Source organism: Stigmatopora nigra, chromosome 1, assembly GCF_051989575.1.
Source record: "Stigmatopora nigra isolate UIUO_SnigA chromosome 1, RoL_Snig_1.1, whole genome shotgun sequence".
Lineage (NCBI taxonomy): Eukaryota > Metazoa > Chordata > Actinopteri > Syngnathiformes > Syngnathidae > Stigmatopora > Stigmatopora nigra.
In genome coordinates, this window is record NC_135508.1 from 6,275,310 (window position 1) to 6,300,829 (window position 25,520).

The 25,520-nt window shown below is 38.1% G+C and overlaps 2 protein-coding genes across 2 annotated transcripts in view; both read left to right on the forward strand.

The window, feature by feature from the left end:
• The window catches only part of zmynd12 (zinc finger, MYND-type containing 12), a 151,585-nt gene extending 134,755 nt beyond the window's left edge, over positions 1-16,830 (forward strand). The window contains exon 9 of the mRNA XM_077715439.1: positions 16,808-16,830. Within this exon, the coding sequence (XP_077571565.1) occupies positions 16,808-16,812 (5 nt within the window). The 3' untranslated portion in view covers positions 16,813-16,830. The remainder of the gene's footprint in view (positions 1-16,807) is intronic.
• kazna (kazrin, periplakin interacting protein a) overlaps positions 1-25,520 on the forward strand; it is an 82,192-nt gene that overhangs the window by 29,308 nt on the left and 27,364 nt on the right. The window contains exon 3 of the mRNA XM_077715451.1: positions 5,926-6,115. Within this exon, the coding sequence (XP_077571577.1) occupies positions 5,926-6,115 (190 nt within the window). The remainder of the gene's footprint in view (positions 1-5,925; positions 6,116-25,520) is intronic.

Below are 25,520 nucleotides of genomic sequence, written 5' to 3' on the forward strand. Positions count from 1 at the left end.
TAGATGCACACACACACACACACACACACACACACACACACACACACACACACACACACACACACACACAAACACACACACACACAATTCTATAGAAAGAAACAACATACAATAACCCCTACGCAATGTTTGATTTAGCACAACGTCATAAGGAGTGGGACCACTCATTCTTTCTCTTTTTATCAAGAAAAATGATTCATCTGGAGGCAGCTGAGACCACCAGTCAGTCAATCAATCATTTTGAAATGTATTTGTCAACAATTTATTCATTTTGAAGTCGTAGAATGCATGTAGCACTTTGTTTAACAGAGTATTTTCATTTTTTTAATTTTTATTTTATTTTTATTTTGCTGATCTACTGGTACAAGTTGAAGGTCATGAACATTAGTAACTAGCACCTGATTGGACAGGAATCTATAGGTATGAATTGCACCATTTTCTGACTTTCAGTAGTAAATATATAGAGGATTTTATCATAGTTCTACATTAGATTAAATTCTGGGCGTTTTTAATGCAAAGGCAAATTGTGCAAATCAAATAAAAAATGAAATCAATAGTTATGATTTAGAATATTAATAAGAATGCAAGATCACCTTGAGCATTGATGAGTCACAGCAGACTTTGGAGATGAAATAGATAATAAATGCGAGAAATATTTACAATTTGGCTAGAAATATGAAAGTCATGTTTTGTATGTGTTGGTTAAAGGAAGCACGTACATCTCATGACATGCACAGTGGGTAGGCAATGTGTGACGACTATCTGAAATACATTTCATGGGCTGTAATAGTACTGGCATTTAAACGTGAACAGACATTTGGTCGCTGGTCTTTTGGTCGCCGGTCTTTTGGTCGCCGGTCTTTTGGTCGCCGGTCTTCTGGTCGCCGGTCTTTTGGTCGCCGGTCTTTTGGTCGCCGGTCTTTTGGTCGCCGGTCTTTTGGTCGCCGGTCTTTTGGTCGCCGGTCTTTTGGTCGCCGGTCTTTTGGTCGCCGGTCTTTTGGTCACCGTTCTTTTGGTCCCTTTTGGTTGCCGGTCAAATAGTGACAGAGAGTTTACTGTTGAAACCAGCTCTCAAAATTATATTCATAAGAATTTAATATCTAAATATTTACTGTTTTCAACAGTACTTACATATTAAACAGTACTTAGATATTAAACTCTCTCTCTTAGATATTAAACTCTCTCTCTTAAATATTAAACTCTCTCTCACGAATAGAATTTTGAGAGCTGGTTTCAACAGTAAACTTTCTGTCACCATTTGACCGGCGACCAAAAGACCGGCGACTAAACGTCCGAGTACCCATTTAAAAGGCATTTTTCCTACTTTCTGGAAATGCTGGTTTTTATTGTTGTTTTTTGACGTTATCCGATATCGCAAAAGTTATTATTTTTCAATTTGTTAAACAAAATTCATTTTGTTGGGATGGACTGGAGCAAAATCTTTAAGAATTGTGTTTAGAGATTAAAGGGATTTAAGGATCAATACGCTAAAACTACCATCATTCTGTTTTTTTTAACATACAAATATTTTCTATTGTGATTTCCTCAAGGATATATATGATGCTGATCAATAACATACATTAACTAAATTCTACTGTTCATTTTGCTGAAGTGTATTGCTATGGGGGTTGGCCCCAAATTTCTTTCATTACTAGTTTTATGTTTTTTACACTCACTGGGAACAGAAGGCCAAGCTAAGAGGTGAAAAATGTGTCATTTAATGGAAAATCATCATGTAACCTTCCAGTATCACTTCCCTGCCTGTATCCTCTCTACCCTTGTGTAACCAAAGATGTATTTTTCCATATTCTACTTTGATACAAGTTCTGTAGAAGACATATAGCTTTTAACTGAACACCTTTTGTTATTAATCCATCAGACATGCATAGAAAAATAAACTATACTTTGTTTTGTTGGATTGTTGCCAGGGAGCAAATTCTCACTCTGTGCATTCAGCCTTAATGTTATTGCTTAGCAACACATTTTAGCTATGATAAGATCATAGGGTAAATTATAAATAATTACTGTATGAGTGTATAATATGAATATCCTTCTTGCCCTTTAATTTCATGACCTAAACTAGGGTTTTTTGCCTTGCTTGACTGAAAAGGCTGCTATGCCTGGATGGACAGATTATTGACTACTGCACAATAAAGGATGGCCACAGACTACTGAGTCCTCTTGCCATTGGCTTCATTCACATGCTAATCCAAACTGCCGCTACACTCACTAATTACCACCCCTCTGCCACCAGGCATTGATTCAGTCCACTGAACAGCACGCGAATCCAAGACCACATCCAACGTCATCTAAAAGACATGAATAGGAGGAGCTTTACTATGAAATCAAGAACAATTCATTTGAGGTTTAATTAGTGCTTGCAGAGATGGTCATCTAAAGCATCCCTTGCAAAATAAGCCTCAAAACATTTTCTAATTGCATATTTATAATTATGCACCTATAGGCAATTTGAAGAAAGATTTGATCATTAATATCATAACATGTCATTATGAACACAATGGGTTACCACAGTCCGAACTGATCAACAACATCTAGTAATATGTCATATCTATATTCATAAAGAGTCATAGAATAATGTCATTTAAGGGCCAAGGGTTTTTGATGACTATAAACAAACATCAATAATCGAAGATACCTGTACAGTAGTTGCACAATGCCGCTTTTTCCAACCCTTTAATCGAATATATATACCTGTAAATAAAGTAGGCAGAAAGCCATAATGATATACATGATGAGAAGTTACAACAAAAGAGCAATAAAATGCTATTTATTCATAATTATTATAATCGGACATAGGCTTTGTCATCATCATTGACTCGACAAAAGTCTAATTGTCACCATACCCAGCGGCGTATGATGAAATTGATAGTGCTTCTCCATAAGGTGTGTTTTCCTGGCAAAAGGCCCAAATAAGTGATAATTTCTGACTCGTAATTTAGCATTCTGCCATGATGGATACATCGCATCACCCCCCAAGCAGATCACTTACCTCTCACTGTCTCTTCACTTACCTGCAGTCAGCCAGTAGGAGGCAGATCAACGCCCAACGTTTTTTCATGTTACCTCACCCCGAAGTTATTACACAGAAGGGATTGTGTGTCATGCTACCGCAAGTTTAGAGTCCTGATAGATGTGGGAAAAAATTGTCCTTAAGCCTATTTGTCCTTACTTTGGGAACCCTGCAGCATCTGCCAGAGAGCAGCAGCTATAACAGGTTGTGACCAGGGTGGTATGGGTCCCCGACAATGTTCCTGGCTCTGCTGAGGTAACGAGGGCTGGTAAAGTCTCCCAGTGAAGGCAGAGAGGAGCCGATGATCTTTTGGGCAGTGTTAATAACTCCCTGCATGGCCTTTTTGTCTGCTGCTGTACTTCCAGCATACCACACTGTAATGCAGTATGCCAGGATGGTCTTTAGTATTGTGTATCTGTGTGCAGTAGAAATTGTTTGCATTATATAATATAGTATATCATTCAAATCATTGGCCTCTATTTTCGTGCCTGATGCAGAATGATCTGGTGTGAATCACAACATGACTTTATTTTAACCTCACCTCAATGTGTTTTGGAATTTGGCAGAGTCCTCTGCACAAAAGTAAACACTAGTGTAGTAAGGTAATTTGATAAGGTGAAAGTGATAATTTGGCAGATGAAAGTCTATTTTTTTTTTTGCACCACTGAAGAAATTGTCTTAGTTCTAGCACAGTCTAAACCACTGGTCTCAGGGGAATTTCACAAGCCTGCAGTCAATGTGCAGACATATATTTTTTGCTTTTTAAGTGTGTTTGTCGTGACCGGACATTTGGTCACCGGTCATTTGGTCGCCAGTCTTTTGATTGCCGGTCTTTTGGTCGCTGGTCTTTTGGTCGCCGGTCTTTTGGTCGCCGGTCTTTTGGTCGCTGGTCTTTTGGTCGCCGGTCTTTTGGTCGCCGGTCTTTTGGTCGCTGGTCTTTTGGTCGCCGCTCTTTTGGTTGCCGGTCTTTTGGTCGGAGGTCTTTTGGTCGCCGGTCTTTTGGTCGCCGGTCTTTTGGTCGCTGGTCTTTTGGTCGCCGGTCTTTTGGTCGCCGGTCTTTTGGTCGCCGGTCTTTTGGTCGCCGGTCTTTTGGTCGCCGGTCTTTTGGTCGCCGGTCTTTTGGTCGCCGGTCTTTTGGTCCCTCTTGGTCACCGGTCAAATGTACTTAGATATTAAACAATGCTTAGATATTTAACTCTCTCTCTCTCTTAGATATTAAACTCTCTCTCATAGATATTAAACTCTCTCTCTTAGATATTAAAATCTCTCTCATGAATATAATTTTGAGAGCTGGCTTCAACTCTGTCACCATTTGACCGGCGACCAAAAGACCGACGACCAAAAGGGACCAAAAGTTGTGTTATCTAAGTTTTGTTGGTATCAGCTCCTACGTTTTAAAGTTTGCTATTCAGGCTGGTTCACTCTATTGACATGTGCAGAATGTTGGATGAAAAAGTATGCAACCTTTAGAAACATTGTGCTCTTGCTATTTGGATAGCTTTTGCAGCTCAAAGTTGATTTAAAGCTTAAGCAATGAATCAGAAATTTACTCTGAAAAAAAGTTTCGGTAAATCAGTAGGCTGGTTGGCTGGAGCAAGTGACTGTAAGACACACTTTAATTTATTTTACTTATCGAATTTATTAGGAGCGTAAAAAGTAGCAAGTCATTTAAGTCACATGATTGAAGAGATTAAACAGTACACAAGGGCATGACATCAACTTTATTTTCATACACATTAAATCTTCTTTATCTGTGTAGCAGAAGGCTTATTGTCAAGAGAAAATAACTTACAAAATAATGTTTGATTTAGCTCATGGTCATTGTGAGTTCCATTTTGTATTTTTCATCTTTTTAATCAACAGAGAAGATTGTTGTATGTTACAAATTACAATACTACTAAAAAAAGGTTGGACTAGAACACCTTTATTAAAAAAAGATTGAATGTTGAGATATGAAATGAACTGCATCACTGGTGGTCATTGCTGATAATGTATTTGCATTAATTTATTATCTTACAACAATATGTTGTGATTATAATTTTTGCCGAAATTCTTCGCCCTCTGGATTTATTAAATCACTTTAATTTCTCCAAAATTAATGTTTTTCTTACTTGAAATACAGTGTACCAGCACACGCACGCACCACACGCGCGCACACGCACATGCATGCGCACACGCGCACATGAATCTGTCAGCATCAAAACAGGAGCGACAACTGCCTTTGATACTCTGACAGAAGCCTTGTTTGTCAAAATATAATTATTCTCACCCTGTTTGTGTTTATTTGACAAACTGATGAGTTCCTTTCCTTTTAACCACTAAGCAAAACACACTGTGAGGTGGGGGGCGGTAATCGTTTTCACTTAAATTGCCTTTCCCCCCACACACTGCCAAACTACTGGCTTGTATTAATTCAAACACTAATTACAAATGCCTGACAACAATATCTTTCCAAAACAGCTGTGCAAGAGACTTGTGACTTGCCTATTCTCACGTGGGTATCCAAGTCCACCCCTCTGATTTCCTGTGCAAGTGGTACGGTCCATTTAAAAAAAGGTGCCTGTCATCTCTGAAATGCGCCTTGTCCGTTCTACAATCAGCTGCAGGGAGTGCATTTCACACAGAGGCAGTGCATACAACACACTCTCTCACACACACACGTGCTTGCAGAAATCAAATACGCAGTCGCATTGCCAATCTCATGCAGTCCCTCCAGTAATTTAACATTTTCCCTCAGGCGGATGACTCTGCAAGCGAAAGGACAAACTGCAATGAGGACTTAACTTGGTTTTCGTACTCATCACCACAGGGATTTATTTTTTTTCGCGGACACTTTTTTGTCTTGATCCTATATATGTCAGTATGACATCTTGCATGGATTTCCCTCTTCACAGGCAAAAATTGTAAAAATGATGGATGACAACAAGCAGCTGGCTCAGCGCATAGACGGAGCCATTCAGTCGGCCAGTCAGGAGGTGACCAACTTGCGCTCGGAACTAAGCGCTACCAGTCGTAGGCTGAATGAACTGGGGGCTACTGACCTTTCCGGGAACATGCCCGAGACCCTTCAGCACAACCACAACGGTAAGACACCACCATCATGATGCAAAGTGAGCGAATATGTTTGCCGGAAGAGTTGTGATGGTGCCAAAATACAATCTGACATCCGAGCACGTGCTGGGAACTCTTTTTGAAAACCCGCAGTTAATGTGTGAGTGTGTGTGTGTGTCTGACAGAAAAGGGGGACAAAAAGGACAGATCTGTTTTACTCCATTTGTGTCCACTCTCACCCTTGCCTCCCTCCCTCCCCATGTTGAATAATTAACCCTATGAACCTTTAAGAGGGGGTTGTGCTGCACTTTGGTCAGGCTAGAGTGGGTAAAGTTACAACCTTTTTTGTCTCTTGGTACTATAGCCAACCACCAGTTCATTCATTTTGTCCTCTACTGGCTAATGGATCTATGTGTCCTAAACAGGGGTTGCTGTGGGTTACTGTTACCGAGAGATTTTGAATAGGTGTCCGCTATGTAGAATGTATTTCAGAGTGTGTCTTGGTACACTGTATGTATTAGATGTTTTATGCCCTTTCCTATCATGGTGTGCCAAAGTTGGAATGTTGACAGATGTGTCTACACATGGTTGGTGACATAAGCACCCACGGCTTACCACGTTTTATTCAATCCAGGCTCACACACACAAACAAATGTCCTTACTCTTGCTGTTTCCATAGCAGTCAGCTGCTCCTTCAACCAGCTGTCTGTGTGTTCTATGTTCCCCCCTAACATATTTGAGACACCTCAGAGGTCAAGCTACACCCATTCCATAGAAGTCTGTAATACTTCCTCTTTTCACGCTGACAGGGAAGTGAGACGTCGGTCTGCACCTCCCGCGTTGTGACGAAAAGTATTGTACCGTATTTTCGCGACTATAAGGCGCACTTACAAGTCTTAAATTTTCTTCAAAATAGACAGGGCGCCTTATAATACAGTGTGTTTTATATATTGAAAAAAAATAAAATGTGTCATTCATTGAGGGTGCGCCTTATAATGCAGTGCGCCTTGTAGTGCAGTGCGCCTTGTAGTGCAGTGCGCCTTGTAGTGCAGTGCGCCTTGTAGTGCAGTGCGCCTTGTAGTGCAGTGCGCCTTGTAGTGCAGTGCGCCTTGTAGTGCAGTGCGCCTTGTAGTGCAGTGCGCCTTGTAGTGCAGTGCGCCTTGTAGAGCAGTGCGCCTTGTAGAGCAGTGCGCCTTGTAGAGCAGTGCGCCTTGTAGAGCAGTGCGCCTTGTAGAGCAGTGCGCCTTGTAGAGCAGTGCGCCTTGTAGAGCAGTGCGCCTTTTAATGCAGTGCGCCTTTTAATGCAGTGCGCCTTTTAATGCAGTGCGCCTTTTAATGCAGTGCGCCTTTTAATGCAGTGCGCCTTTTAATGCAGTGCGCCTTTTAATGCAGTGCGCCTTTTAATGCAGTGCGCCTTTTAATGCAGTGCGCCTTTTAATGCAGTGCGCCTTTTAATGCAGTGCGCCTTTTAATGCAGTGCGCCTTATAGTGCAGTGCGCCTTATAGTGCCGTGCGCCTTATAGTCGTGAAAATACGGTAGTTCTTGTTGACCTCTGTTGTTAGGAAAGGTGGAACACTGTGGCATGACACAGTCGGTGACTTTCAAATTGAGCTTCAGGCTATTGCTTTGGGTTCTGATGTTGGCTTTATTTTCTATGTTGCTTCTAAACGATTCCACCAACCAACCCTTTTATACGTGTTGTTACCATAGCATTGTGTGTGTGTGTGTGTGTGCCAAAGTAAGTGACGATAAGAGTTCTTCTGAGAGGGCTGATGTGTCATTGTTCCTCATACAGTCCTGCTTGGCTGCTTTGATAAAATGTTGCCCGCAAGGGTCATGTTTAATTGTGTGATTTTTTTGTGGGTGCATTATGATAATCACCTTAATTCTCTTGACTTGCTTTCATGACAAAAAAAGGGTTTTCTTTGTGTTTTAGAAAGCAGATCTTTGTAAACATTGAGTCCGGAACAAGGTGCTCTGTTCAAAATGTCCCTGTCTTCTTTTACCATTTGAATTGCAATGGTGAACTGGTGCATTGTCAATTAATCCAATATTAAATTCATCCAAAACTCATTAGTGAGTCCATTGATCAAGACGGGTGATTTAAATGTTTCAAAATACTTTCAATCTCAGTCTCAACATTAAATATTCTCAGAAATATGAAACAAATAAACATTCGGCATTTGAGAATGTATTTCTACTTCATTTTTTTCTTATTTTCCAAATAGTAAATCAAAGAGATTTCTACTCTGCCATCTTCATTTAAAATCCTTTTTATTAATAAGGAGATTCTTAATGATTCAAAAAAGAACACATTATTAAATTATGAATATAATTCTTAGTTGCAGCCCTACCTTACAAAGTGCATTTATTTTTACTTGCTGTCGACCTTTAACTTTTAATTTTTCCTCCCCGAGACACTGTCCTTTACCACCTGAGGTTTATACGAGTAACGGCTGGGTCTTTGTGGATAAGGTAATTTATCATCAGTGGCTACATTTGGAAGGGAAGTGTGTGCTAAGGGTCACCGGTTCATTGCACAGCCGGCACAGTGCGAGTCCTGAGGGAAGAGCAGTTGCTGAAGCTACCTGGCACCACAACAACAGAAGCAGCAGTAACCTCACTTGCAGGATCTCTTACTGCGTTTCCATTGCTTCTTTCTAAAGGATGCTATTATTCCACGCTGCACAAATAGTCACTACATCCAGCATCCTTTTCATATATGCATATCTATTAAAAACAATTATTAGTATTTGCATTTGTCACCAAATGGTATTATTCTTAACTCTGGCATAAAATGGTAGAATGCTGTCATGAGTTAGGTTGCAGTTCCCTTTAGTACGAAAAATTATGTGACCGGCCGGACGTTTGGTCGACGGACACTTGGTCCCCGGATGTTTCGTCGAACGGACGTTTGGTCAAACGGACGTTCAGTTGCCGGATTCGCTTGCTCTAAAAATTATAATCATGAGAGAGAGAGTTTACTGTTGAAAGCGATCAACCAGGTAATCTCTCGCTCTCAAAATTCTAATCATAAGAGCGAGAACTGTCCGTCGACCAAACATGTCTTCGACCAAACGTCCGGGAACCAAGTGTCCGTCTACAAAACGTCCAGGTACCAAAAAAGTAACATGATAAGTCATTGTCACCACTGTAGTCTCAGTCATTACTGTCTGGTCATATTAAGATAATTTTCTTGAGCATTGGTTCTTTTACAATTTACATCAATTTAATGTTTATGCCTTTATGTTGCAAATTCAGACGAGCTAGGGACTGGCGTGCTTCATACAAAGTAAAGCTATTTCAGAGCCAACCTTGCAAATTTTCTATCATAATACGGACACATTTTGAATGCACTAGTGCGTAACCAAAATTATAGGTGTCCAATTTTAAGTTTAATAGTTGGCGGCTGATATCCAGCTGTGGTAAAATTGATTGCAACAGAATGTGGAGCCAAACAAGCGCAGCAGTGTTCCAAATTCATGTGAAATTGTTGCGATGTTTCTCTTTCCTAGGCATGATTATATTTGTTGTGGCAATCTTTGATCATTCAAAATAAAAATGCCTTTAAAATTCAACACAACCTACAGAAGAGTTGTCAACAAGCCTACCAAAGTAATGGTTAACACCCCGCCCGGTCAAGGGTGCAATATAACTTTAATACAAACCTAGCAAGGTTTTTTGAGATACAAATACATCCACTTTGACCAGTGGTTCTTATTTAACCTTGTTGGAGCTACCGAACCCCACCAGTTTAATAGGCGAATTTACCAAACCCTACTTTAGTGTAAAATAATATATGATTCTTTCTCAAATTCAAGATATATAAATTCCTCGCAGGACTAATTGTCTAAGCAATGTCACATGATCATCTGTAGTCAGTGATGATCAAGCGGTACATGTTAGTCTGCGTCTTGAACTCCACGGCAGAGGCTCTACCGAACCCAAAATACCGGCTCACCGAACCCCTAAGGATCGATCGAACCCGGATTACGAACCACTGGTTTAGACCCTCAAGTGCCTTGTACTCTATATATAATTTCACTTGGGGCTCTTTATAGCATGAAGAGAGTCGCTAGCTGATAGCTAGCTCACAAGCCATAGTCTTCGAAATACAGACCCCTAAGAAAAAATGAAATATTTATGAATGCGATGGCATAGATTATTCCCCCTTTTACCCATACTATATAACATATCTGAGCAAATACATTCTGCAAGTCAAGGCACACAATTCATTGCCTCTTTGCATGATATCTTAGTTCAAATATTACAAAATACTCAAAACTGGGGAATTTAAATAAGGATAATACACTGTTATGTCAATTATGGTATGCTGTGAAGACATATTTTTCAAACATAGATACTCTAGCCTACTGCAAACTGCATTTGTAGAAGTTTTTATATACATAGTTAGTGAATGGGGGGTTCTAAGGGCCAATTTAATCACTGACCCCCATCTCTTTATTTGCTTCATAAGCAAATTTCCTTATTGTGTACTTTGCTGGTTCTTTAGGTTAAACATCTGCTTAGTGGCAAACATCTGAAATGTTTATCTTAATATGAAGGTTAGGCAGAACATCAGAGCTAAATTAGCCCTATTATAATATTTAGCACAGGGGATTTACTATCTACATACATAATTAATGAGCAGCCAGATTAAAAAATTAAAATGTTGCTATGACAACTGTCCTGTATTTCTTTTCATGACGTGTGCCTGACATTGAATTGAATTTAAGATATTATTGTTATGCAAGGAGCCTGTCTCCTTGAAAATTTAGTTTTGAATAATAAGTCCATTAGACCAACACATCTTGAGTTTTTTTTTTTTGCAATCCTCGCTGGGAATGAGAAATTGCATAATTTATTCAATATTCACAGTGTGAGTCTTACAATTCACACCCCATTAAATTAATTAACCATTTGGGGATTGGGATATTCCATGGTCTCAGATTTGTATAATCCTTAAAAGATACATTGACCAATTGAGCAATAGTAATTACATCCTACTATGACAAGTGTTGTGTTGCATACACAATATCGTTAATTTTGTTTATCCAACATGTAATGACTATTGCTACAAACAAGCTTTGCTTTTGTTTGTTTTTTTTTCCTGGGAGGCAGAGGGACTAATTATAGGAGCTGGCAGATACCAACTCTTGGGATTTTAAGAGTTATTCCAGGAAAGCCAGCTATTGATACAATATGTTTGCCTAATGTCCAGCACTTTTGTTCAGTTATTGTATTTTGCAATAATGAAACATTGTGGGTTAATCCATGATATATGCTCCAGTCATATATAGCACCCCATTTATTTCTGATTGTCTTGCAGATTTCTTCAATTTTAGATGCTAATTTTGCCTAAACAGCATTTCCTGCTGACATTGTTATATTTGATTGCTTTCATTGTTTTTTTACCTGTAAAAAAAGTCAATTTTGTGTAACACTTTGTTTGAAATTATCACGGTCCGCAGGAGTGTGTTAGCTAAAGATATAAAAATATCATAAAATCTCAACCTGTGGTTATTATATATATTTATTTATTTATTTTTTATTTATAACTGCATTGGATATACACATTACAACATAAAACTAGACAAATAAAAATCCATAGCCCTTTTCAGTTTTCCTGTTAATGGCAGGATTAATAAACCTTTATTTTCTGGTTACTGTCCATCTGGCTACTCATCAAAGCAAGAAAATGCCTGGATGTCATTTTACTGACTTGATTTATCACATTTTCTGGTGCAGTAACTTTTTTAATGATTCTTACATGAGGAAAGAATTGCCACCCACCGGAGGCTGTTTTTCAGATGGAATGACTCATGTTGCCATAATTAATACAACCAGTTAAAAACCTAAACATGGTACTGAGAGTTGCAATTACTTTCATATAATGCATGTAAATGAGAAATAATGGTAGTGAGGGAACATAGCATATGCTTATAAGCCTTTTACTTTGCTTTACTACAACTTAGGAATCATTGGAGGGAAAGAGAGACACAGGACCTTGTCATTTAGATTTGCAAGCAAAAACTCATACTTGCCCTATGACTGACTGGCAACCGGTCTAGGGTTTAGTCCAGGGGTGGGCAAACTTTTCAGCCTGGGGGCCACATTGACTTTAAAAATTTGACAGATGGGCCGGGTCATAACAAGATACGATACATATAAAAAAGTGCATCTGTTAACAGTACATATGAAACATAAACAGAAAAAAGCCTGACAAGGATGAACTGTGTTGAATGAACTCTTACTTAGCATTCACCCCATTTTGAGTTTGTCTTAAAAGCAGTTTTCCACACACTCCTATGTAATCTTATAATGTATTCATAAAAATAAGTCATCCAGTGAGCCCACTCACATTGTTATACTAAGGCCGCATTTAAATGACAGCAGTCTTGAGCAAAAATATGGCATTTTGCTGTTAATTTAATTCCACGTTCACACTGACATTTTCTGTGGGGAAATCTGTGTACACACGGAAACGCTCTTCCAGGTCTCGTCTATGTTTTTCTTCCTAACGCGTCTCCGGTGCCTCGGAAATTTTTTGGGTGCACTGAGTTGTTCTTCTGTTCTCTTAATGACAGTTGATTTGAGTCTTGTTAAGGATATTAGGCATTCAAAATCTGTGATTCAATAACATATGAACAGTTTGTTTGATTTTACATAGTACATTTTCTGAGAAGGAAATTAAAGTAACAGTAATGAAAGAAAATTTTGTTATTTCTTTAGTTGAAATTGAAGCAAGTTAATGCTTGAGGGAGAAATGAAATCATAGTGGGAACGGACGTTTGGTCGCCGGTCTTTTGGTCCCTTTTGGTCGCCGGTCAAATGTACTTACATATTAAACAGTACTTAAATATTGAAGTCTTTCTCATGAATATTATTTTGAGAGCTGGTTTTAACAGGCAACTCTCTGTCCCCATTTGACCGGCGACAAAAAGAACGGCGACAAAAAGACGGGCGACCAAAAGACCGGCGACCAAAAGACCGGCGACCAAAAGACCGGCGACCAAACGACCGGCGGCAGAACCTCCTTACACCGGAGAAATAAAGCCAATCTCATAAGGATGAATTCAAAATGTGAAACGTAAATCGTTTTTTGGAAATATTGTAGTCATTGCCTTTTTCTTCCACAGAAGGAGGTAAACCTATTAAAAAACACTGACTTCAAGGCCATATAATTCAGGCCTAATTTACAATATTAAGCCAAACATTACTTGTTGTTGCAAGATTTCCAGCTTGCTAAGGATTGTACATCATTTGACTTTGACATTTATTGACCTAAATTAGAAGTCCCATTTTACTTGACCCATTTACCAAAGACTGATTTGGATAAATATGTTACGTATATCCCTTCAAATGAAATATTATGATATTGTGACCTAAGAACATCATTGACTTCTCTTATCCTGGGATTATAACCATTTCTAAATGCCTCCTTAATCCCTATTTAAAATATGCATAATCATTTTCTTTATTTGTGGAAACCATTTAAAGAACATGCACAGATTACACTTAGTGACTCAATGACTGTATATTTAAGTGTGAGGTGTGGTAGCTGTGAATCAGTCGGCTGTAAATTGTTCATTTATCAGCATGCAGACTATCCAACCAGCTGGTGCCTGCTGGGTTGAAGAAACAGATTGAACACGCCTGGATGTCACAGTGGGTGCAGGTGGGCGGTGCCATAAGATACTAAAATGCTCACTGGGACAGAATGGTCCCACTCAGAGCTGTTCCACAAATTCGTTGTGGAAGAAAGAATTGCCAAGCCTGAGAAATTGGATGTAGATTGTGGGGACAGGGTTGGGAAAGTGCCATCTGAGGTTGGCATAATATATACAACCACCTGTATGTGTAGTACAGGTATATAGCGTATACAGTGTTCCCTCGCTACTTGGCGGTTCAGCTACCGCAGAATCAGAGCTTCGCATATTCTTTGGGGAAAAAAATAAATACAAATATTACATTGAAACAACATATTTTACAGTTTTTTTTGTTAGAACATGAATTTCACCCTCTACCCGTATTCTATATGGTTTACTGTATATACAGGGGGGTAAATTTAAAAAAAAATATATATATATAAATTATTTTTTTTTAAAATAAATTCAAATTAAGCATTTTTGAAGGGGTATCCCTACTTCGCGGAACTTCACTTATCGCGGGTGGTCCCGGTCCACATTAACCGCGATAACCGAGGGAACACTGTATATGCCAACACAGCAGTTATATCATGTTCATGGTAGCACGTTATTATTTATGATTATGCACTTTAAAAATATTCACATGCATTTAATGTGTGTGTGAAAATGTGAGGTGTTGCCCTTCAACAAGACTCCAAACACCAGTGGAGCAATTTTCACAAGTACACAATGTGAGATGTACTGTTGTTAATGGCTATTTTATGCGTCACTGCCCACAATAGTTGGTTTGCTCCAAAAAAGCATGGATGGAAATCACTTTTAAATGCTGATGAGGTGCTTTTCTACCTATTATGGGTGACCAAGAACATACAGTTACATTTGAACTTACATAATTATGAAAAAAAATGGTGGTATTGTTTTTTTCTCTAAAATTGTGGATTGATTTTGAATGCCTATTGATTCCATGAGTGGGGCTATGTATAACTAACTAATGTGTTTTTGCTCGATGTGTCAGATGGAAGCACAAATCTAAAATGGGACGGGATACTAAGATCGTTTATATTGTTTTACTGTCAAATTAAAGGGACACTTTTAACAAACTTAAGCAATATTTTATACAATTGTAAATTTACCTTTGATGGTCTTTACCAGGGGTCGGGAACGTTTTTGACTAAGAGAGCCATAAACAATTCATATTTTCAAACATTATTCCTTGAGAGCCAGACTCAGAATTTAAAAGTAAAAATACATGAAAATATCAGCATTTATTATTCATTTCACCACTTTAAAGTAAAAAAATAAGTCTGAATTCCTTTGAAAACATTATTTCACTATTGCTAATCAATGAGTATCAATGAGAGGATGCATGCAGAAGACTAATGAAGAAAAAATATTATTTTAAAAAGGCACGGGACATAGTTTCCCTGATACTGATTTATTAGAAACAGCATAACATTGTTGTCAAAATAATTCATGGACTCTTTGTGCATTAAAAGTGGTGAAATCACAAAAAAATCTCACATTTTCATGTATTTTTACCATTCAAATCTAAGAATGGCTCTCAAGAAACAACACTAGAAAATATGAATTGTTTATGGCTCTCTCTGTCAAAAAGCTTCCCGAACCCTGTTCTATACTTTGTGTGACCTTTTAATGCACCTTAACTCTGGTCACAGACAAAATGCACTATTGTTATCTTCAATAAAAACATAATAACTAAAGTTTGTACTTTTCTGAGCAGTAACACAAAGCATAAGTATTGCCGGCTTTTCTGTCGCTCTCCAAGAAATCATGACATGTCGCTCTTGTGCAAAGTGACTTGATCTTGTTTCTCTTATTCAAACAATTTGGGTTCAGCCAGAGTTCAAAAGCAAGTTTGGAGAAATGGCAAAAGGCTTCTGCTTTCCCTCTTGTCAGTCTCTCAAACTTTTGGGACATAGTTTTGCTGGAGGAATGGTTGGTTTGACAGTTGAAAGTTTACAGATGTGGAAAAAGGGTTTCAACTAACGTCTTGAAACTCGAAATGTCAATTTTAGCAGAATGTCCAAGGTGTTTTTTGGCAATGATATTCCTTAATAACATTACATACCGTATTTTCACGAGTATAAGGCGCACTGCATTATAAGGCGCACCCTCAATGAATGAATTTTTTCCATATATAAGGCGCACTGTATTATAAGGCACACTGGATTATAAGGCGCACTGTCTATTTTGGAGAAAATTTAAGACTTAAGTGCGCCTTATAGTCGTGAAAATACGGTAATTGCTATTGACTTCCAGGTATGAAGCACCCACTACACAGCCACCTCTAGAGCCAGCCATTGTTGATGTTTTGGATTTTTTTGTATAAAATCTTGCAGTGGGGGAGGAGCTATATGATGGAAGATTTTGTAAACTAACATGGCATCTGCATATTTAACAGTATTGTTTCAGTTCAGGCGTTTGTGTTTTTTTAATATCCGACAGTGGTTGTTTTTCGTTTTCTGTTTTTTTCCATATATAAGGCACACTGGATTATAAGGCGCACTGTCTATTTTGAAAAGAAATTAAGACTTTTAAGTGTGCCTTATAGTCGTGAAAATACGGTGTATATGTATACATTTCTTAATAAGTTTCCCAGTCATCTGTTCATATCGAATGAGAAAACATGGACAATATGAATTTTAGTGTGCATTTCATCACATGTAAATCACTTACAGATTAAATTAATAGTCATAGCAAGCTGAGTTGTGGAGAAGGTTGTAAAGGCTGGCTAACTAACAAAAATTAGTCCAAAAAATGCCCTGTTAGGTTAAAGCAGATTTGGGGAACCTTTTTGACAGAGAGAGCCATAAAAAATTAATATTTTCTCATGTTATTTTTTGAGAGCCATTCTCAGATTTTAATGGTAAAAATACATGAAAATGTGTGATTTTTTTTTAAAATTTATTTCCCCACTTTTAAAGTACAAAAAGTCTCTGAATTCTTTTGACAACAATGTTATGCTGTTCCTAATAAATCAGTATCAGGGATATCATACACACATTGCACATATGATTGAAGATGTTGTCACAGTTTCCATATTTTACCTCACAGGTTAGTGGAGAGCCATATGCACCCTGGAAAGAGCCTCATGTGGCTCTTGAGCCATAGGTTCCCTATCCCTGGGTTAAAGGGACCAGTCACATGATCATGAAAGATAGACTTGACAGTAACAGTGAATTAAATGTGTGTATGTTTGGGGGTGCAATAAAAAGTGTAAAATGGCATTACCTATGGGTCTTTTCTTCTTTTGACATTGCTGACAAAGTTAAATGTCAGGGTGACATGCATGGGAAAAATCCTATCAAATGTATTGTATGCTTTAAATGTCAACGCTTTCAATTTTTTAGGATGGTAGTCTTATCAATGATGAAAAGCTGGATGGTATTGTGCAAAAGGTGGTGGTGATTATCAGTATAATGTCCTTATTTTTTAAGAATTTTTTGAATTTCTGGTATTAGTTCACTATTCCAACAAGCCCTGACATTAATTAATATCCACTAAATCCAAATAAATCCACCCTTGCAAAGTTTATAATATGCTATCAATACCGCAAAATGACGAAACTAGTACTTGCATACAAAGGAAACTACTTAACCCACTAAAACATAGTTCTTTGGCATCGGAATGCTACAAGTTGGTGCCAATGGAATATTTTACATTAATCTCTAAAATTCACTTCAGTTTTATATTGGCATCAGTTAATTATTATTAAAATTTCTTTTCAATAATTTCCAGATAATGCCCTTCTTTCAAACTGAACGTATTTAACCCATCATTATTGAATTGGATATAATGCTTAAACATCTACTAAAAATGGTAACTACCTATTATCAGCATTTTTTTTCGATTGGCGTCCATTGTTGCTTATATCAGTAACAAAAAAAATAGTCTAGATACTATCAGCAGCACCTCAGTTGGTTTTATTCAGGTATTTCACTCTATTTTACTTTTACTACTCGAATATTTGATATATCCATTACATACAAATGACTGATTTTATTTGCGAGCTGATAAATTAATCACCACAAGCTTAATCACCTGACTTAACCCCCCGTCGCTAGAGCCTTTCCACTCCCACCTGAGCTCTGAAAACTTATCACAGCATCTTGATCCGGCTATCAAAGCACCCATATTGACTCATGAGACAGCAAAAATGGCTTTTAAGATTCAAAGAGTGTAATGAAACTGGCAGAAGAAAAGTTCATTTGTGCCATGTGAGTTGTGTCTGGTGGTCCATTCACTGCAAGAGCTCAGAGTCCGTGTGCGATAAGCGTGTATGGCGGCATACTCGCCAAAGGGCTCAGAGAGCAGGCACGTGTGCAGACTGCTCATTAAGATTCCGTATTGGCTGTTGAGACTTAGATGAGAAGAGCTGATGAGAAGACAAGCAACGGACAGCCTGAAATAGATATAGATTCGAACTAAAAGTGGGCATGGAGAGGGAATGATTATTGTCTTTGTAATGATAGACGTACGAGATGAAGCGTTTCACAAGAGCCAATAAGAATATATACTTACCGTATTTTCACGACTATAAGGCGCACCGCATTATAAGGCGCACCATCAATGAATAACATTTTGCCATATATAAGGCGCACTGTATTATAAGGCGCACTGTCTATTTTGGAGAAAATGTAAGACTTAATTGCGCCTTATAGTCGTGAAAATACGGTAATTGCTATTGACTTCCAGGTGTGAAGCACTCACTACACAGTCACCTCTAGAGCCAGCCATTGTTGATGTTTTGGATTTTTTTTGTATAAAATCTTGCATTGGGGGAGGAGCTATATGATGGAAGATTTTGTAAACTAAGATGGCATCTGCATATTTAACAGTATTGTTTCAGTTCAGGCGTTTGTGTTTTTTTAATATCCGACAGTGGTAGTTTTTCGTTTTCTGTTTTTTCCATATATAAGGCGCACTGTCTATTTTGGAGAAAATTTAAGACTTTTAAGTGCGCCTTATAGTCGTGAAAATACGGTACTTGACAAAAAATATTAAATAAAAGCAAATGAAGCAATACTGAAAAAGTGTAAAATATATGGATTTACTGATATAGCAATCCTCAAGCTGCCATTTTCTCTTTCTATTCCACTTTAGTCATTCTTACTGTGAGAGACAAGAGGCCCATAATTCTTCCATTTTCTGCTCCATTACTTGGCCTCCTTGACATAGTCAGCCAGTTTCAATGTCCAGAGACCCTCATCTTTCTTATGTTTACCCCACACTCATCTTTCTTCTGTTCACCTCACAGACCCACATTCTTCTACCAACTTTGTAAATGGTACAAACAATATCATGAAGACAATATACTATACTGCATAGAGCACAAGTGTCAAAGTGGCGGCCCGGGGGCCAAATCTGGCCCGCCGGATCATTTTGTGGGGCCCGAGAAAATAAATCAACAGTGGCGATTTTCTGTTTTAGGATCAAATTAAAATGAAGAGTATAGATGTATATTAGATTTCCTGATTTTCCCCCTTTTAAATAAATAATTGTAATTTTTTTTATCTATCTTTTCCGTGTTTTTAGTTCATAAATCATTTTTTAAAATCTAAAAATATTCATTAAAAGAAAGCTAAAATAAACATTGTTTTAGATCTATAAAAAATGAATATTTAGGGCTTTTAATCCAATTATAAAAAGGTATATCTAAATATTATATCTAAACCTAAGTCTGACACCCTTGGCATAGAGTGTACTGTGTTCTATAGTATCGGAATAAACATGGCCACCGTTAATGAGCATTTTCATTCAAACCACAATTCTAAGCATTAACATTTAATTTAATTTTTGTTTTCCAGCAAACTACCTATTAAATCATTCCTTGGAAAATATATCCCATCTTTTTGTGAGGTTCTTTTGTTGTGTGTCAAAATAAACCATTAAAACAGATGGCTTTTCGGGAGCTTGGTTGACATTTAAGAGACATCTCCATCCCTTTCACTTAATCTTCCTTTTCTCTCTTGTCCTCCTCCTGCAGTCTTTCTGTTATTCACCTTCTTGCAATTTCATTTGTCCCTTTTTTTTGAGCGTCTACTCTCTATATTCGTCTGTCTCTGGATCCATGTGCAGAATGAGAGCAAATGGAGTAGGGCAGTGAGGTGGAACCTCCCGCCTCATCTGGTAATGAGTCTGGAGAGTTCCCAGTCCAAAGCACACCGTCACCATGGAGATTGAGGTAAAGTTGTTGGCGCTGCCTCCTTGAACGCTGTGGCGAGAGCAAACAAATGCCAAGGTCAACGCTCCTAGGGGTCTGTTTTACCATCTGTGACCAGAAAGCCACCCCACATTCTTTACAGATTTTTTTCCCCTCCACAGAGCACACTAGATCACCTTTGCTCTCAAATACCAACGGTTTGCCTTTTGAATGGTCACAATCTGGCTTTCTCTCTCTCTTATGATTTGTCTATCACAGGACAAACCTTGTAAGCGGTCAATTGTGTTACCACACACCCAATTTTACTATAAAACGGCTTCTTCATACCTTGAAAGCACGAGGGGTCCACAATTTATTATGGGGTATTTACCCCTAAAGATATGCTGATCATTATTTCATAAAATAAAATGTTTTATTGATAAGCCGCATTGCACTATAAAACGTAAGGTTCAAAACAATTTCTGAAGTCTTTTAGGCTACGTTCCTATCGCAGGGTTGATGCCAAATTCTGATGTTGTTGTTGTTGATTACTGAATTTTTGCTCTTAGGGTGAATGATACATTTTCATGAGGACACATGCATGGCGCCGTGACATTTTTGGTCTGTTGTGGTCGCGTGACCGGATGTTTGGTCGCCGGTCTTTTGGACCCTTCTGGTCGCCGGTCTTATCTACTTGGATATTAAACAGTACTTAGATATTAAACAGTACTTAGATATTAAACAGTACTTACATATTAAACAGTACTTAGATATTAAACACTACTTAGATATTAAGCAGTACTTAGATATTAAACAGTACTTAGATATTAAACAGTACTTACATATTAAACAGTACTTAGATATTAAACACTACTTAGATATTAAGCAGTACTTAGATATTAAACAGTACTTAGATATTAAACAGTACCTAGATATTAAACTCTCTCATGAATATAATTTTGAGAGCTGGTTTCAACAGTAAACTATCTGTCACTATTTGACCGGCGACCAAACGTCCGATCACCGTTGTCACGTCATCGTGTTCATTGAAGTAAAAATGGTCCCTTTGGGAAGTCTCAGCCGTCATTTGTGGAAGTGTTAAGGGGAATTACCGTTGTTCAAAAAAACTGCCGTTTTTTGTCATATGACCTTAATCTCATTTAAAAATCTTGAAGAAAACAACTAACTTGTCATATTTTGACTGCCGTTGTGCATCCGACATTAGCAAGCCACTGCTGCCTTCTCAGACAATTGTACACAATGGCATCAGCCCACATATTGAACACAAGAGAATGAGATTTCCACAAAATTGTTCATTGTCTGCACCAAAGTGGTCTATTTTAACACATTTAGTTATACATAACAATTTGAACATGTTAGACACACTTAGATAAAATGCTTCTTAAAATCCTATACCTCTCAGAAAGTGTCAGACACTGCTATCCCCCACTAGAGAATTTTATGGATTTTTGTTAGAGTGTAATTGGAATAGAATTGATTGTGCTTGGGAATCGGGTCACTATTTCATTTGGCTTCTTCCCAATGGTGTATTTGTGAAGGTACCGTTGAGCATTATCCCAAAAAAATAGCTTAATCAACAGTTTGACGAATTTGACATTTTTTGTTGTTTATTTATGTCATCACAACATGCTCAATTTTATTGGTTTAAATTGCAGCTTTGTTTTATTGTTCTTATCAAAAGCTAGCAAAGCATTACTCTTAATGTAAGTGATCTGTATTGTTAAAATACAATTTTGACGCAAATATGAGAATGTAGTTGAGACTATGTAGTCATTATTGTTTTACAATATTTATGTATGTTGTACAGTGTGTACGTATATAAGACTCTTATGTGACTTTTCCAAATGTGAGGTCATGCATCAGCCTTAATTGGGAGTGAGGGCAGACCCAATACAGCTGGTATTTGCACTGTGCGATGAAAAGGATTTTCTGGGTTTACCACTCTGCGCAGCAAGGGGAGGAGAGATGAGACAGGAAATTGGAAAAGAGAAATTGCCTAGATTGAAGGCTGAGAGTAAGCCGAGAAACAAAGTGACAAATATTCAGCAAAGGGATTGAAGGCTGGATAGGAAAGAGGAGGCAAAATGGGAGAAATAGATTACTTTGATACACAGAGATTGTCAGTGCCTGTAAAAATCTTTACGTGGTCATTAGTTGTACCAGATTTTGTCTGATGAAACACTTCTTTTGTCAACTCCTGAAAATTATTTCAGTTAGATTTGTGATCTGTTAATGCTTGCATGATACAGTCAAATTATTTTTAATAGTTGTATAGCTCCAGAACATAAAATCGCTAATGCACTTGACTGAAAGCACTCACAATTTCAAGCTTAACTAAAAATTTTGAAGAAAATTTAAATACCTCTGAAGGACAGTACTATGTAACGTTTTCTCCGCTAAAATGCTGCTCAACATATTTAATCATCTCAACTAGGATCCCCTGAAGTCTCTCTCATGGTCCTTATGTGCAAAGTTAACTTAATGAACAGTGAGCAATCATAGATCTTGGTCTACAATCAGTTACAATTATCAGTGATTGGCTATTACTCATAGCACAAAACTAGAAAATAGTTTGCCGTGCAGCAGCTCTATCAATCAATTTCACTCTGATCGAGCGTTATTGTTTGAAATCTGTTGAGTCAACTGTCAGTTTAAAATTATACACACTATTTTGTGTAACACCATTATACGGGGGCGGTGCTCGGGCGTTTGGTCGCCGGGCGTTTGGTCGCCGGGCGTTTGGTCGCCGGTCTTTTGGTTGCCGGTCTTTTGGTCGCCGGTCAAATGGTGACAGAGAGTTTACTGTTGAAGCCAGCTTTCAAAATTATATTCATGAGAGGGAGTTTAATATCTAAGAACGGGAATATAATATTTACGTATTGTTTAATATCTAAGTACATTTGATCGGCGACCAAAAGGGACCAAAAGACCGGCGACCAAACGTCCGGTCACGTATGGGGACTGACTGAATGCTCTTGGGGGGGATGCTTTTTAAATCCTCCACTAGTCCACAAAGCATTTACAAGACACTTTATTAACCGTAACGGAATAACGCACTAGGTTAAGTTGCATTGATTATGCCTGTTTGCAGTAACATAAGAACTTTGAAAAGGTTTTGTTGCGGTATTGGAAGATATTTTTTGGTGTCTGACATTTTATAGTTTTGAGCTTAGACAGCATTGCAAAATATATTACACAAAACCCTGTGTGAAAGGCAGCAATGTGTCCCACAATACTGCAAATGAGCTATAATAGTAAACATGTTAAGTGCCAGAGTGTGTGGTCAACAAGCCTTTCACCTCTAACTTCGAAAACATTTCTAAATATGCTTGGTCTAACATTACTTCGGTATTTGTAGGCCTTTAGCCCAGTTTCAGACAATTCTAATGATTTTTTCTCTCTACTTGGACAAAGTGAAAATACATATATTTAAATGAAGGTGAAAAGTGCATTCATTGGAGCTGAAAATGTTTCCACTCGGCAGTTATCCTCAGATGAATAAATGAATACATTTGTTCACTTAACTCTGGATGCCAGTTTGGGAGCCTCAGACAGATACACTGGATATTATTTACAGAGTTTTCCTCACCCTTTTTTTTCCTTTTAGAGAATATTTCCATCAGAAGTCTTGTTTCTTTTGCCTTCATGATTTTGCCTTTGTACATAACCCAGTGGGATTTGGCTTTCATGGGATTTCATTGGAATATGTCCCTTAATATTTAGAAATGATTGCCAATTGTATGTAGAATCTGTATTTTATTCACACAAAAGGTTACTCGCTGCTCATTGGTTAATGCACTGGGGACTTAAAGCCTGTTTTTCGTCTCTATTACTAATACTAACGGAGCTGAGTCTTTTGCTTGTTGCAATTATTCATTGGGTGTCATAACAATGCCTCCATCATGTTTGAGACATAATGCGGTATTTGGGGCGATTGTGAGTAGTTCCTCCCTTTCTGCATTTTTCTCTCCTGCTATCATTATGAGACAAGCTGACCTGTGGTTTATCTGTCTAAATAACCTCATTCCTGAACATGACAAGCTTTTTTTTGTAGATGTTTTATGGTCTGAAAGTGTTCGTTGTGAATGTTATAAGTGATTTTACAATACAGTTTTCCCTCGGTTAACGCGGTTAATGGGGACCGGGACCACCCGCGATAAGTGAATTTCCGCAAAGTAGGGATGTCCCTTCAAAAATGCTTAATTTGAATTTAATTTCAATTTTTATTTTTTTTATTTTTGTTTTTTTTTATTTATTTATTATTTTTTTTACTCCCTGTATACAGTACACCATATAGTTTACGGGTAGAGGGAGTGAAATTTATGTTGTAACAAAAAAATGTAAAATATGTTGTCTCAATGTAATATTTGTATTTTTTTCCCCCCAAAATAACGCGAAGCTCTGAATCCGCGGTGGCTGAACCGCAAAGTAGCGAGGGAACACTGTATATTTAAAAATAATTTCTATTTATATACGTGTATGTGTGTGTTCTTTGAAGATTTGGAAAATTATGCTATACATCCATTCTCTTCAAATTATTAGTGGTGTCAAACCATCGTCTGAAATGCTCATGGGTTGCAAGGTTGTTTGAATCTCTCCCAGCTAACAACAGGATGAATGGCACACAAAAAGACAAACAACCATTTGCACCCACTCATACCTAGGGGCAATTTTGGTGTTCAACTAGCCTAGCAAGAATGCTAAATAAATTGATCGTAGTAGACTGTCCCATATGGGAAGTGAATGAAGTGCAAACAAAAACAAGTTGCACGTGTTCCAGATAATCGCTTAAATCGCTTTGCACATGTGCAAATGATCGTGCTCTAGTGTTTATTCGCACTTGCACACAATCACTTACACTCAAGTGAGACAATCCAAGATTGTGTGTGCATGCGACAGCACACTGTCTCGCATCATCACCTCAGCAGATTGGAGCAGCAGCTTTTAGTGGTTATCAAATCCCCGCTAGTTCACCGTCAGGCTCTTTCCATTCTTGTCCTGCCATCATCTCAGGGGGTTCTTCCTAAAAGCCTGGGGAAATCAAATCACTCCCTAAAGCCAGACGATTACACCTTGCCAAATTGTTAATCATTCAGAGAACTGGCAAAAAATGTGCATAGCAAAATAAAAATTTGCAAGTGAGGAATGTGCATTCCAAAAACATGCATGGTAGGCTGATTGGACACTCTACATTGCCCCTACGTATGGGTGTAAGTGTGCATAACTGGTCCGTCTCCTTGTGGCCTGGGACTGGCTGGCTACCGATTCAGGGTGTCCCCTGCCTCTGGCCCGGATTCATGCCAATTGGCTTTGTAGCTTTAGGACAACCTAAATGTTCTGAAATGTTTCCAAAACTTACCAGGACTTATTTTTTCTCGTGTTTCTGTATTATCTCTTATAATTTTAGCCTCACAAGGTCACTTTATCAGACTCTTCCAGGATAAGGTTTCCCTGAAGAAGGTACTGTGTGTGGAAAATGTCTTCTGCAGTCTAGTTGTGCCTTGCAAGTGATTCTTCTATCAGGAAATTCCCCTGAGGACTTGGAAGAGGGCATTGGGTCACTATGACTTTGGATTCAGCAGAAATGTGTCTGCACAGCAAATG